This window comes from Mustelus asterias, chromosome 21, assembly GCF_964213995.1.
Source record: "Mustelus asterias chromosome 21, sMusAst1.hap1.1, whole genome shotgun sequence".
NCBI lineage: Eukaryota > Metazoa > Chordata > Chondrichthyes > Carcharhiniformes > Triakidae > Mustelus > Mustelus asterias.
In genome coordinates this window covers 17656406-17672480 of record NC_135821.1, presented here as the reverse complement: position 1 = coordinate 17672480, position 16075 = coordinate 17656406, and the positions used below count along the sequence as shown (strand labels likewise).

At 42.8% G+C, this 16075-nt stretch overlaps 1 protein-coding gene across 1 annotated transcript in view; it reads right to left on the bottom strand.

Moving 5' to 3' along the window:
* Positions 1–15715, bottom strand: part of LOC144509518 (guanylyl cyclase C-like) — an 89796-nt gene extending 74081 nt beyond the window's left edge. The window contains exons 1-6 of the mRNA XM_078238425.1: positions 15555–15715; positions 13204–13427; positions 10394–10506; positions 8119–8186; positions 4501–4713; positions 841–962 (exon numbers count right to left, since the gene is read on the bottom strand). Of these exons, the coding sequence (XP_078094551.1) occupies positions 841–962; positions 4501–4713; positions 8119–8186; positions 10394–10506; positions 13204–13427; positions 15555–15715 (901 nt within the window). The remainder of the gene's footprint in view (positions 1–840; positions 963–4500; positions 4714–8118; positions 8187–10393; positions 10507–13203; positions 13428–15554) is intronic.
* Positions 15716–16075: the final 360 nt, after the last annotated feature.

Sequence of the window (16075 nt, the reverse complement as noted above, 5' to 3'; positions counted from 1 at the left end):
TCAAGTTTAGATCAAGAAGAGAAATAGGCTTTGTTCACTATATTTTTCTTCTGCTTTTGCTAGAATATCTTTAGTTCCATACTAGGCCACTGGGTGAAGTACTGAGGTGGAGATGCCGGCGTTGGACTGGGGTAAACACAGTAAGAAGTTTAACAACACCAGGTTAAAGTCCAACAGGTTTATTTGGTAGCAAAAGCCACACAAGCTTTCGAGGCTCTGAGCCCCTTCTTCAGGTGAGTGGGAATTCTGTTCACAAACAGAACTTATAAGACACAGACTCAATTTACATGAATAATGGTTGGAATGCGAATACTTACAACTAATCCAGTCTTTAAGAAACAAAACAATGGGAGTGGAGAGAGCATCAAGACAGGCTAAAAAGATGTGTATTGTCTCCAGACAAGACAGCCAGTGATACACATCTTTTTAGCCTGTCTTGATGCTCTCTCCACTCCCATTGTTTTGTTTCTTAAAGACTGGATTAGTTGTAAGTATTCGCATTCCAACCATTATTCATGTAAATTGAGTCTGTGTCTTATAAGTTCTGTTTGTGAACAGAATTCCCACTCACCTGAAGGGGCTCAGAGCCTCGAAAGCTTGTGTGGCTTTTGCTACCAAATAAACCTGTTGGACTTTAACCTGGTGTTGTTAAACTTCTTACTGTGAAGTACTGAGGCCAGTATTTTCACAAAACCTTAGCAAGAAACCGGGTGAAAAATACACACGGAGATGTCAATCACATGACAATGGTTATGACAGTTTACTAAATTTTCAGATATCTGTAATTTTTCACCGAATGATATATTTACACAGCACGTGGATCAGAGGGCAGATTCTCACCGTTACTTTTCCTGTGTGGGTCATTCACTATCTTCTTGAATTTCGTTGGGTCTCGGATGAATTCCTTAACCTCTAAACCCATAGAGAATTGAGCTGACCCAGCTTCCAAACCATTAATGTACCTAAAATCATAGAGCAGAATCCATGAGAGGGTTAGGACGTGCCCTGTAAGAAAGAATGGACATTGACTGGCATCACATGGAGACCAGAACTGAGCACAGCAATCTATAAATCTGAAATAAAATCAGAAAATGCTGGAAATACTCAGAAGATCATTTGTGGAGGTACAGATGCTGCCTGACATGCTCTCGGATTTTCTGTTTCTATTATAGATGTATAGTATGTATGTATTATATTATGTATAGCATTATGAGTACTTCACTCAATGGTATCATAGTGCCGTACACTGTAGTATTATAGCATTATGAGTAATCCACCCAGTTTAGGATGTTATCTAACCTGGGTTTCAGTGCTATTCCTTCTCCCTTTCTTGCACTACAGCATAAAGGGAGGCGGTTGCCGAGTGGTATTGTCGCTAGACTATTAATCCAGAAACTCAGCGAACATTCTGGGGACCTGGGTTCGAATCCCACCACGGCAAACAGTAGACATTTGAATTCAATGTAAAGAAAGCTGGAATTAAGAATCTACTGATGACCATGAAACTATTGTCGGTTATCGGAAAAACCCATCTGGTTCACTAATGTCCTTGAGGGAAGGAAATCTGATGTCCTTACTTGGTCTGGCCTTCATGTGACTCCAGAATCACAGCAATGTGGTTGACTCTCAACTATCCTCTGAACAAGGGCAATAAGGATCTGCAATAAATGTTGGCCAGCCAGTGACACCCATATCCCACGAATGAACAAAAACAATGTCATTCGGAGGGAGGGCTCCAAATGAAGAGGATCCCACTTCAACAGAACTACTGATCCTATTGTTCGATACTTTTCTTGTTTCTTCCTGTGGGAAATTCACTGTCAACATGTAGCTGCTACCCACAATGCAGTTGCTGAAATCAGGGCCTATAGTTCGTGCAATTGTAAAGAATCTTAAAGAAATTGCTCAAAATATTTCACTTAAAATGGCAATAATCTGAAGTGCAGTAATTGCCATTCTGTAAATATCCAAAGAAAGGGATCAATGCAATGTTTTTCCTAGACAGATGCACAGCCAATGTAATATCCAATGAAAAGCCCTTTTTGGAACTGTAGATTGAGGAAGGGACAATGGCCAGGACAACAAGAAAGTATGCTTGCTTTCCTCTGAAATGGCTTCATGGGGTCTTTAATATCCATGTGTGCCACTGGAACAAGCAAATAGACCCTTGGTTTAACATCTGGAGTACATCAACTCTCACAGTCCAGTCCTCAATGTGTTTAAGCTCCTCTCCTGAGCATGACTGCATAGTCTAGGCTGACAATTCAGCACAGTGCTCCCTGATTTCTGCACTGAATTGTCAGCTTAGGTCATGTAGTCACGCCCAGGAGTGGGCCTTCAACCCACATTCTTATGACTCAGAGATTTGATTGCTGCCAAATGAGCCAAACTGACACATGTTGGGATACGGGAAGGAGGGAATAGGAGCAAGACCATCCGTCACTTGGTGCTGCAGTACAATGCAGCCTTTCCAAGAAACTTTCAGCAAAACTGTGGTTGGAATTGTTCCTCTTGGTTTACTCCAGTTGATATTTCTGCCCATTTACTGAACTAAAGTGCGCAATGCTGGAACCATGTGACAGGCTGTGCCCTTCACAAAGTGGATAAGGATGCCTGTTAGAATCTGTTGTGACAAAAAAGCACTTTTATGATTTAGACCAGTGGTTCCCAAACTTTTTTCACTGGGCCGCACTTTCGGAATAAAAATTTGCTCGCGCCACACCGAATTTTTTATTGATAAGAAATACATTCAAAAACAAAAAAAACAACTCCTCGCAGTGCTTGATTCATAACATAGAACACAATTACTTTATAATATGATCATGGGACATCCAGAAAGTATAAAACAATGCATCACTTGATGCTCTTGCTCTCACTTTGGAAAAATATCTATCCATGTTTAAATGTTTCTTTGATTGTCCTTGAATCTTCCCGCCACACTTGCCATCCTCTCTCGCCGCACCAGTGTGGCGCGCCGCACCCTTTGGGAACCACTGATTTAGACGATCATAAGGTAATGGACCTAACAATCGCCACAGAGTTCACGCTTACATTTATCTTTCTGGGACATCAGGTTTGTTGCCTCTGAGGCACAAATTAAAACCTGAGAAAAACATCTCATTTTCCTGCCAGTATCCAGATCACTTGTGACTGAGATGGAAAACCCTCTACCTCTGACAGCCTAGTCTCTGCAGTATTTGTGCACAAGGTGATGTACTGTCTTTCCACGCTGACATATAAATATGTGGGCTTTTGGGTTCTCTGTATTCTCTGAACCTAAATACACTTGATGTAAATATCTCTCAATTCTACTGGTAACTACTGAACGAGAAAAAGCCATTGGCCCATCAAGCCCAATGGACCATGTGATTACACTGTGTCTTTAAGAAATGTATTTGAGCAATGTTCTCATGCAGGATCTGTTGTAGCAGTTAGATGCGTTTGGAAGCGTTCTCCCTACCGGCATCTGGTATTGTTGCTGCAGCAGCATAATTGCTTCTAATAGCTAGAATGTTGGTTTTAATCTGAACTAATGCTGTTTTGCTGTTTTCCCCAGGGATTTTGCAGAGTGGGGCTTGATTGGGATAATTGGCAGGTACGGTCATGTGACAGAGAAGCTGGGCTTACACAGAATATTCAAGCTTAGATGCTGCTTTTGGAGTTGAGAGGGAGCAGAGTCTCTCTTTTTCCTCTCTGATGTTGGAGACTGGGATCTGCCAGGAGATAAGTTTCTTTCTTGGAGATTCTGCTGTATGAGAGTGGATCTTTCTCTGAGAGTCGTTGTTTTGGAAGCTGCAGAGAGAGAGGTAGTCTTTTCTATCTCTGAAGTCTGGAGACTGGGAGCTACCAGAGACTAAATTTACTTAACTGAAGTTTTGAGGATTTATCCTTCTCTGGAAACTGCTATCTGGATCTCTGTCCAGAAGTGTTAAAAGGTTGAAAATCCAGCATCACATGAGCATACTTGTTTTTGGGCTAACTGGTTTTGAAGAAGGATGTTTGTTTATGGGGTATTGCTTTAAATTGGAACAAGAGAGATACCCAATTATACTTTGCCATGTGTAAGGATTATAATTGGTAAAAGTTATGCTAATTCTTTTTTGCTATTTTCTAACTGGGTTCTTAAATAAAGTTTGCTTTGGTAAAAGCTTCCTAGTGAATCACTTGAATCATACCTGGAGTGAAATATCTTATGCCCACCCTCATGCCAAAACCAAATGTAGAAGTTAAGGTACAGGCTAACTTCACAAAATACCTTGGAGTTTCTGATCTGGGCCTCAACAACCATCTTAAAAACACACTATGCATAATTCTTCAATTTTGTTCAGTAACTATAGTCATTGTCAAGTGGAGACAGAAGCCAGTTGGCCCTTGGAATAAAGTTCAATCTCATGTTAAAATTGGAGCCTCTAAGTTCTGGAGGTTAGATCCAATTAGGCAGAGTAGCGAATAGCATGGGAGAGATCTTATTTAGAGGCGAAATTTATCAAAGCCACCCACCAGAAACAGGGTTCCGTTGTTTCATTTTTTTTGTAAATGTAAGTCGAGTCCCACTTGTGCGGCTTTATCACGCTCTGATATTGCCAGAACGATACGAAGAAGTCGGAGAGTTTCCTAGCTGTAGGCATGATCCGAGTCACGTTGGGTTTATAATCACAGGATAACCCAAAGCTTCCGGCAGAGATGATGGGGATCTCCAAAAAGGTATCCAGCCTGACAAGTAAAGGACAAATGAGTTTATACTGATATTGTTTATTTCACATTTTTTGTTGCTTTTTCTATCCTTTTTGGCTACCTTTGTCCCTCGTCATTTCTTTACATCTAGCTCCTTGCACATGTTTGATTTTCATCGCATCGTCACTGGGAGCTGTGTCTTCAACTGCCTCGGCTTCAAGCGCTGGAATTCCCTGTCTGAACCTGTCTATTCCTCTACCTCGCTCTCCTCCTGTAAGACAACACTTAGGACCACTTCTTTGATCAAGCTTTTGGTCATCTGTCTTATTATCTATTCATATGTCTTGTTGTAAAATTTGGTTTGATCACGCTCCTGTGAAGTGCCTTGAGGTATTTTACTGGGTTTAATGGTGCTGTATGTCATTCTTGTCAAAGGCACGACTCCTCACTATTGTTCAATTCCATTGGGTGCCGCTGGCCCTCCGGTATCTCCCCATTTGAGTATAAGGAGGGGATTAATTGAGGGACTACCAACTGAGGCCAAGTCTCCCCATATACAATAGCCTGAATTTTCACTAAATCAAGATGACCTGGGAGCCCTTTAAAAGTGTCAGGTGGGTCCCATTTCTAGGGCTCCTGACCCCATTCCCAGGATGCCTGCTTTTTGGGAGTGCCTTTAAAGGGGACAGGCTGGTTCCTGTCAAGAGTGCACTCCCAAACAGTGGGAGAGATTGCAAACATTGCAGAGATAGACTTGTCCTACTCCTCTGTAATCTCCATTGAGTCGAACCAGGTTTTTAAAGAGTTGCGGTTCACAATCCATCATAAGAGTCACGAACCCTAGTCTGCATAGGGGACCTTTTAAAAGCTGAGTTCAAAAGGTCCTCCCCATGCCCCCAGTGCCAAGCTATGGCACTTCTACACCTATTGACTCACTATGCACTATATATAACTAATGAACACGAGAGGGACAGTAGGACGTGTAAAAAAAAAGAAAACTTAAAAAAATACATTACTTTTCAATAAAAATGTCATTTCACCACTACAAGGCAATGGAAGTGAAAAATAATGATTATTTCTGCCTGAAATTTCCCTGAGTAAATACAGTGCTTAGTACAGACCTTGATACGAACTTGAGACTGTCTCCTATCTAGTTCAGCACCACTGTACTCATGTAACCACTGATCCATCAAGGAAGCTATACAATTATAGAATGATATATGCCATTTGACCCATCAGACCTATGTTGGTCCATTGAGGGAAATATCCAACCATCTCACTTTCATCGCCATGATTTTTTTTCTAATGTAAGTGTTCATTTAGTATCTCTTTGAAAGTTTTAATTGAATCACCACCCTTTCAGGTCATGCATTCCAGATCATAATGTCAGTAAAATTCTCTGTATCTCACATCTGATTCTTCTGCCAAATACCTCAAATCTGTATCCTTTGGTTATCGATTCCCCTTATTTATTCTATCAAAGCTCCTCATAATCTTAAACACCTCTATAAATCTCTCATCTTTCTCTTCTCTAAAAAGAACAACTCTAACTTCTCTGGTTTGTCCATGTAACTGAAGTACCAGATCTCCAGTATCATAAGATCAAATCTTCTCTTCACCCTCTCTGAAGACTTTTGGGCCACCTGGAAAGTCTCTGCATAAGTGCAAGTTTTTTTTAAATGATATACCAGTGATTTATCAAGGTTTACCATTACTTCCTTGATTTTGCACTCTATGAGCCGGATTTAGCAGAGTCGGGTCGACTCCAGAAACCTTTAAAAATGGTGGGTGCAGAAGTCCCACCCCATTTCCAGCAGGACCCATTTTTGCTGGCAAGGGGAATGGGCAGGGCCATGAATCACATAGGCAGAAAACCCAAGCTCAGCAGGACCCTTTGAAATTAGTGCCGGGTTGGAGGGCCGAAGGGCCTGTTTCCTGTGCTGTACTGTACCCCATTCCCGCTGTCCCAGGGGTCTTAACCTGCAATATGGGAAGCACAAATTTATGAAGGAAATATAGACACTCTTGAACGGTGAATAAGGTGTGCTTAAGTGTCATGGTTTGAAGCTATTTAAATCCCTGGCCCTTTAAAAATGAAAAAACAAGGCTGCAGCTTTCAGTTGGAGAAGACGTCCACTACTGAAGTTCATGGATTGACAAGCCATCTGGTGTAACCTATAAAAACCAACTTGCCACCTGTTCCTGCAACTTCAATAGATTTTGTTGTTGACATTTCTCCTTGGATTGTTATTATAACTGAGCCTGTTGTGAATGCTTGGCTGAGTTTTAAAAGCCCCAAACCACTCATCTCAGTAAGATGGGGCTGAGTTCATACTGTATTAAGAGTCTATTAAAGGATTAACTGTCTTGGACATTGTTAGTGAATAGAAGTTTATTTGTTTTTTTACAACAGATTGACTATTGAAGGGATTTAAACATTCTGAATGGATTTCATGAATGAGTTTTTTTCAGTATCATGAGTATATGATTGAGAGCTCACTTAGATTGTTAGAAGTTACATTTTTTTCATCTCTACATGGATCTGAGGTTTGCCCATGATAGACAATGGATGGGGTACAAGGATATATTTGGGAATGAGGATGTGGAAGTGGCATGGAGGTATGAGGGGCATTGAGTGGTGTGGAATATGAGGGGGGGTTCAGGAAAGCATTGGGGGATTATGGAGGGCATGGAGAGAGAAGGGTGAGGCTAAGAGGACCCAACAGCTTTTCATAAAATGGGCCAGAGTATCAGAGAACAGAGGAAGGCTTCCTTATCAACCTACTTCGGTACTTGGGCACCTCCCTGGCCTCCTCCAAACCACCTCCAAAGACAAAATAAACTTGAAGAAGTGAGTTTTAAGGTTGATATCCGGGGCAGAATTATTTCTGCTTTGCAGACTTATTCTGAATTTAACCCTCCATCGATTCCATCCTGCCCCTATCTTCCCAGAATGAAAAAATGACAAGTGGGGTGCCTTTTAAAGGAGAGAGATCTGACCAGCAGGGAAATATCCTAACTCGTGCTTTCTACCTCAATGGCCATATCTCTCTACTTATAAAGCCCAGGATCCCATCTGTTTTTTTAACAGCCTTCTCAACTTGCTTTTTCATCTTCAAAAGACATGAACCCCTACTTGTCCCGCCTTTCTATCAATGCAATACACTAATTTACCATACAACCTCCTTCAGTAATGAAGGCTGACTAGTGATGCACATTGCCATCTCTTCCAGCCTCCAGGGTAAGGTAGCCACCTAATTATGCAGTGAAAAAGGTCAGTGAGCTTGGTGCACTTACAGCACTCTCCACCAGTACATGGATAATCCGTGTGTCTCTCCCCTCAAGTTTTAAAATAAAGCATTGCAAACACTATGACAAAAATACTGTGTGCCTCTCCACTCAAACACACAGATCAACTCACACGATAAGGTGGCAAAGACTTACGAGACAATTTGAAAGGTTGCGTAGGTGCATGTTGGGCCCAGAACTGCACAGCCCAATTGCTTGGCCATCTAGATTCAGGAATAAAAAGAATCAAAGTCAGAAGTTGTCAGTCTGATTGTCTGCAGCCCACCTTCTCCTTTCACTGTGTGTTCAGTTACAAGATGCCACCGCACAATTGTGAAATAATTCACGCTAGTGTTTTGCAAATAATGCAACAATTTGTCGAATGTCCACCCAGAACGTGGTGAGAAGATGGAACTTTTTAAAGTTTATTTATTAGTGTCACAGGTATGCTTACATTAACACTGCAATGAAATTACTGTGAAAATCCCCTCGTCGCCACACTCCGGCGCCTGTTTGGATACACTGAGGGAGAATTTAGCATGGTCAATGCACCTAACCAGCATGTTTTTCGGAATGTGGGAGGAAACCGGAGCACCCGAAGGAAACCCATGCAGACACAGGGAGAACGTGCAGAATCCACAGAGACAGCGACCCAAGCCAGGAATCGAACCTGCGTCCCTAGCACTGTGAGGCAGCAGTGCTAACCACTGTGCCACCGTGCCGCCTCATTTCACAAGGAAATTAAGATGGAAGCCACATGGCTGCCAGACACAAAGGAGAGCTACAAGCAGATGAGCCGGAGGGTGAAAGTGATTAGCACACAGATGCAGACACAAAGAGAAAGCAGACAGAGCCAAGAGAGGACCACAGAATTTTTGTGAGGAGGTGAAACAAATCACTTTCAGGAAGAGAGATGGTCAACGTGTTCGATGTGATCCCTTTGAATCTCCCATATCGGATCAGTCTTTGATTGGCAAGGTTTAATTTATTTGTCCTTGAGAATCTGACGATCTTTCATTTATTGCCCATCTTATTCCTGATTTATTGCCCATTTATTGCCCATTTGATGCCCTAAGACTTGCTGTTTTGGTCTCAATGGGGCGGCATGGTGGCACAGTGGTTAGCACCGCTGCCTCACAGCACCAGGAACCCAGGTTCAATTCCGACCTCGGGTCACTGTCTGTGTGGAGTTTGCACATTCTCCCTGTGTCTGCGTGGGTTTCCTCCGGGTGCTCCAGTTTCCTGCTACGGTCCAAAGATGTGCAGGTTAGATTGATTGGCCATGTGAAATTGGCCCTAGTGTCAGGGGGATTAGCAGGGTAAATATATGGGGTTTATGGGAATAGGGCCTGATTGTGGTTGGTGTAGACTCGATGGGTTGAATGGCCTCCTTCTGCACTGTAGAATCCCCCAATCTTGGTTCTAAAGGTTTCATATACCTTTGTTCTAAGAGGGACAGGGCAGGTGCTTTCACTATAGCTCTTAACAGAGGCTGTGGCAGCCAGTTGATGCTTAATATCACGACCCACACGTGAGAGATAGTCACTTGGGTAAGTGACCTCAAGAAATCTGCCTGGCGCATGGAAACTACACCACTTCCATCATGGGAACAACAATAACTTATATTTACATAGCAGCTTAATATAATGAAATGTCCCAAAGTACTTCACAAGAGCCTTAAAGAACCAAATTTGACGTTGAGTGATTATAAGGAGGCATTTGGCCAAATGTCCAAACTTTTGACCGAGGAATTAGGGTTTATGGAATATCTTCAAGGAGGAAAGCAATAGGGAGGTGGAGAGGTTTAGGGAGGACATTTGGGAGGAGATGGATAGAGGTGGAGGTTTAGGGAGGAAATTCCAGAGCTTGGTGCCAAACATTTGAAAGGACAGCCGCCAATGGTGGAGTCATTCAAATCAGGAATAAAGTGGCCAGAATTAGATAAGATCAGTGGGTCGTGGGGCTGGAGGGGTTTGAAAACAAGGATGGGAATCTTAAAATTACAATGTTGCTTAATTGGTAGCCAAGTTAGGTGAGCAGGTATTGGGGTGATAGTGGATTTGATGAAAATGGAGAAAGCTGCAAAGAAATGGCACAGAAAGAGTACACCTGTGCTATTTATCCGCAAAAGCTTCTGTTGTTAGTGCGTTTAATAAAATAGAACAAGCCTCGTGAATGCAATCAGTTCTGGATTTGTGTAACTGACTCCAAGCTCCATACAACTCTGCCTAGACCTCCAACTAATGGATAAACTGCAATTACAGCATGACAAGATCTCCTTTTGGAGATTAGGGTTGGAGCTGTAATGAATTATGAAGTACCATCACTTGGCACTGCCACTAGTGTGTTGTACCCTATTGAATAAATAGGCAGGACCCTGGCACAGGTTCGTGGCTCAGAACTAAACAGTTTTGACTACCGATGTACTCACATATAACTTTTTCAGATTCTCCACACCTTCACAGGTACTGGTGGGGCAGCCGTTGACGAAATACATAGCTGTGTCAAAGCCATGAAATGTTGCATTCAATGTGACATTAAAACCTGGAACATAAACACAACTCTTACTTTTTCACCAAATTTCACCAAATTTCACCCATCTTTGAAGTTGTGACTTTTCCATCCCAAACTGGACATTCTTCTGTGGATTATTCAACCACTGGGTAATAATTATTTCAGCCTTCGTCTATTCCAACCATACCCTCCTCCCCAGTTCCTCTGTCACACTCACAATATGCTTTTCTCCTGTGTATATCTCTGGGCCTTATCTTCTCACTTAGTTCCTGCTGGAATGATGGGACTATCCTTGAGCCCGGAACCCTGATTTGCTCACCTGGTTGTTACTCTTTCCCAGGGCAAAGTAGGTCCATGACCAATCAGGAAGGGTGGCTAGGATGACATATCCATTCTTTCAAAGGAAGAGTTTCTAATTAAACGGTCCTGGAATGGGTTAGAAAGGACCACCAGCATTTGAATTTTTTGATGTCAGGTCATTATCGGCCACTGGCAACATTTCCCACCTGCTCGCCTGTTCCATTGGGAATTAGTTCTTGTTCTGGGAGGCTGTAGATGTCAGCAGAGACCAGCCATGAAAATTGGAACCTCCTACGTCACTGGTGCATGTGGAGAAACAGCCACCAATGATCCTCTGCCTGTACACCTTGTGTTGGGGGGTCTCATCTCTTTCCAGCTAGATTTCAATGTCCATCCCATCCGTGGAGGGCAAGGAGAAGGTAGTAAATGCAGTTGGTGGCGGCGTGGCCTCTGCTAATGCCCCTCAGCAGAGGTGAGTGATAGAGTGCATAAATTGTGCCCCAGTCATGGAAAAGGCTGGCAGTAGGCATGTGCAGCTGACGGTGAGTGAAGTGCCAGTTGAGTGAGTGCCTTCTGAGCAGTTGGCAATCACCTGTCAAGCAGTGGAAGCACTCTCTGAGAGGAGAAGTGTTTTGGACTCTCAATGGCCATGGCTGGAGCTCTTCAGTCTAACTAATCAAAGCCTTCCCAGCTTGTCAGTTTCACTGAAGCAGCTCTTCCCACTGTGCACACACGCAGTGCCTGGCAAGTTGCTGACAAGTCTGGAGACAGGTCTCCTAGCTGGAAGATCCAGGATTCAGAGTTAAAACAGGCCTTCTTATCTCCATCAACCACTTCCTAATTGCTGACTGACAGATCCAAGAGGGACCCGACACACTTTCAATCCCACCCCTGGAAAAGCCAGGAAGTGGGGGATGGAATTAGGATCCAACATCAATCACCTTCTTTCCCTCTCTTTCTGTTTCTCTCTACTCTTCTTGCATCTATCGCTCTCTTGACCCACGTCCTATTTCTCCACTACTAATCCTCTCTCTGTAACCCCCTCCTCTCTCTGTGCCTCTCAGTAACTCTTTCCAACTGTCTCTGATTAAGTGCCTCTGAACTGAAACGGAACAGTTGACAACATCAGAAATATTACCTGATTAAAAAAAAGACAATTCTGCAACTCACTTGGAAAGACTTGGTCACTTGGAAAGACTCAGAAAGGAAATCAAAATTCCTTTGACACTGAGTAAATAAACCTCCCCAATCCAGAACCTGTCATGTCATACCACATTATGTGCTTACTCAGACTGCCTCATCTCCCTCAAGCAGTTAATATCAAGTTTAAACCCAGGATTTTCAAAGTGGCTGAGGTTTACCCGTGCAAAAATACCTTAATAAAGCTTCTATTCACATGAAAAACAACTTCATTGGTGAAATATGTAATTATTTATGTTTTTTTAAATTCATTTTACGGGATGTGGGCATCACTGGCGAGGCCAGCATTTATTGCCCATCCCTGGTTGCCCTTGGGAAGGTAGTGGTGAGCTGCCTTCTTGAACTGGTGCAGTCCCTGGAATCCAGGATTTTGACCTGGCGACAGTGAAGGAACAGCTATTATATGTCCAAGTCAGGGTGGTGAATGACCTGGAGGTGGTGGTGTTCCCAGGTATCTGCTACTCTTATCCTTCCAGATGGTAGTGGTCGCGGGTTTGGCAGGTGCTGCCTAAGGAATCTTGATGACTTCCTGCAATGCATCTAGTAAATGGTACAGACACTGCCACTGTTCATTGGTGGTGGAGGAATTTAATGATTGTGGAAGGGGTAGCAATCAAGAGGGCTGCTTTATCCTGGATGGTGTTGAGCTTCTTGAGTGTTGTTGGAGCTGCACCTCATCCAGGCGAGTGGAGACTATCCCATTACACTCCTGACTTGTGCCATGAAGATGGTGGGCAGGCTTTGAGGAATCAGGTTTAAGTTTAAATTTAAAGTTTATTTATTAGTGTCACAAGTAGGCTTATATGAAGTTACTGTGAAAATCCCCTAGTCACCACACTCCAGCATCTGTTCAAGTACACTGAGGGAAAAGTTAGCATGGCCAATGCACCTAACCAGCACATCTTTCAGACTGTGGGAGGAAACCCACATAGACACAAGGAGAATGTGCAAATTCCACACAGTGACCCGAGCCGGGAATTGAACCCGGGTCCCTGGTGCTGTGAGTGCTAACCACTGTGCCACCGTGCCACCCTGAATTACCCGCCACAGGATCCCTAGCCTCTGACCTGCTTTGGTAGCCACATATTTATTATGCCTAATCCAGTCCAGTCTCTGATCAATAGTAACTCCCAGGCTGTCAGTAGGGGGGGATTCAGCAATGGTAATGCCATTGAATGTCAAGGGGTGATGATGGTTAGATCCTGACTTGCTGGATTTGGTCATTGCCTGGCACTTGTGTGGCGTCAATGTTAGCTGCCACTTGAAAGCCCAAGCCTGGATATTGTCCATGTCTTGCTGCGTTTGGGCATGAACTGATTATGTTGGAAGCCTTCACGTAAATTTTCTGCTGATTTCTCAATGCGATCACCTGAATATTGGTGAAACCACAATGGAAATTCCTGGCACTGGTTTTTTGACTGAACTCCTGGGTAAAGGCAGGAAATACTATTCTTAAATTGTCTCAAAAATATTGGTTTAATTGGAATCACGAGTGCTCCGAAAGCTTGTGATTCCAAATAAATCTGTTGGACTTTAGCCTGTTTAGACTTTAAACGCCTCTGCTGAATCTCCTCTTAACCTTCTCTGATCCAAGGACAATAATCCCAGCTTCTCTACTCTCTCCAGATAACTGAAGTTATTCGTCCCTGTTCTCAGTTTAGTAAATCTCCTCTGTATCCTCTCCTTAACATCTGTGGTGCCCTGAATCGGACACAGCATTCCAAGACTTATAAAGGTTCGCCCAGCCTCCTTGCTTTAGTACTCTACCTTTATTTATAAAACATCTATTATTTCGTTTCCCTGGCTTTCCTGATCTGCAGCTGCTGTGGGTGGATTGGGAACACTTCTCTCTGTAAACTGTTGCCCTGCAGACTTGCAGCTATGGAGATGTGATCGAAAGGGGTAAAAAGATTTCAAGATGACTTTTCTAACTGTTTTAAAATCCACTCTCACATTTGTATCGTCCTCTTCAAAATTGCGAGAATATAGTCTTTTATCTCCCATTTACAAGGGCAGCACGTGGCACAGTGGTTAGCACTGCTGCCTCACAGCGCCAGAGACCCAGGTTCAATTCCGACCTTGGGTCACTGTCTGTGTGGAGTTTGGACACTCTCCCCGTGTCTACGTGGGTTTCCTCCGGGTGCCCTGGCTTCCTCCCACACTCCAAAATGTGCAAGTTAGGTGGATTGGCCATGCTGAATTGCCCCTTAGTGTCAGGGGGGTTAGCATGGTAAATACATGGGGTTACGGGGATAGGGCTGAGGTGGGATTGTCAGTGTTGCAGGTTCGATGGGCTGAATGGCCTCCTTCTGCACTGTAGAGATTCTATGATACAAGGGTGGGATTTCTGGCCGCGCCGGCCCAAGACCGGAAAATCCCGCCTGAGGTCAACAGACCTTTGCATGTCCGTGTCCCACATGCTACGATTCCTGTGGTGGGCAAGATGGGAAAATTCCGCCCAAGGATGTTTTCAGTTCAAATTCGCTTAGTCATTACTGTACAGAAGGAGGCCACTCAGCCCATTGAGTTCATGCTGGTCTTCTGTAGAGCAATCCAGTGACAAACTGATTTGACCATAATCTGGTACCTCAGAATAAACTCAAACTCTTTCCAAATATCTAACTCCTTTTGTTTAGCCTCTTTTCCTAATTTATCTTCAAGGTTATAGGCAGTCACCTAAACTTCACAGACATTTGGACTTTGGCTTCTAGTTCTGTTGCAAGATTATTCCGGGGCCTTTAATTCATTGCCCAATCTATTCAAGTTACAGCCTCTACTTCCACTTTTATGTCTCCCAGACTATGACTGTAACATTTCCTTCTTGGATCATCAGAAACGTTTTCCGTGGTATATGATCATTTTCTTAATCTACTTCTAAATTCGCCATTATTAATCACACTGGGCTTCCTTACACTTTATTCTTTCACTCCACTCTACCAGCCCATGAACCTCACTTCTTGGCCATCATCCTGAACATTCAATCAATATTTAACTTAAATAGAATGGGGTTGTGTTCACTGATACTTTTTTTTTTACACATTTGACACTTTTCATTAAACCCTTCTTTTTCCCTGCATATTCTTCACCAACCACACTATTTTAACCATTGACAAGTAGGGTGAGCAAATTGTCTTTGTTACTTCATGAATCTTATTACCTGATTTCATTAATACTTGTCCACCCTTCTCTAATGGAGAAACATCAGATTTTGTTATGGGAACACAATAATGTCCTATCTGCATAAACTACAAATCAACTGACTTTCAAAAATAATTGCCTTTCTGTGCTCCACGTCAAGCTTCATTTGTCTATTTTTCACAGGAGGTTTGCTCAACATAGGTTACATCAGTACTTAGAAAATAGCCTCTCTTCAGCTATTTTATATGGAATTAAATTTCCTTAATGGCCTCGATGCATTGTCACCAAAGCTAAAACAAGTAGGACCTTCATAATCTCTTAGTCCTCAATACTTAGTGAATCAGGGAAACATTTCATCAATTTGTCCCACATACTGTTGAAGTACAAGCACTATCTAGTTCTGCACAATTAAAGGGATTCATGATGAACGCATTCATTACCGAACTAAAGCTCCTAAAATTTTATGCAATATTTCATTGATCTCATGATTCATTTCACAAAGTTCATTGCTGAAAGGAGTTTCAGCTGCGGGACTCATGATCATGATATTCATATTTTTCAAGCATGTCTCTGAACTTGTCATTGCCAAATTAATCTCCATTACCAATCGGACATTTATTTGAACTCATCATCACCTTCATCCTATCACTCAAAATTCTCTTTGTAATATATAATTTTGAGGACCCTGCCATTTAATTTTGGGCAGTTTACCACTTAATGATACTTTGAGTCACACTGCAAGCACCCATTAACTGTTCCTTTGGTTTCTTTCATTTGCCTGTTCTGATTTTGTCTCCTGCTATAATAGTCAAAAATGCTAAAGGTGATTTCATCCTCATGTTTGCCTGCCTTTAGTCTCTCTTTTATATTCCTGTCTGTGTCGAGTATCTGAAGTACCAGGACTATTTGAAAGTTGACAATCTATGAGTGGGATTATCCGTGCACTTTGGCAGTGGACGTG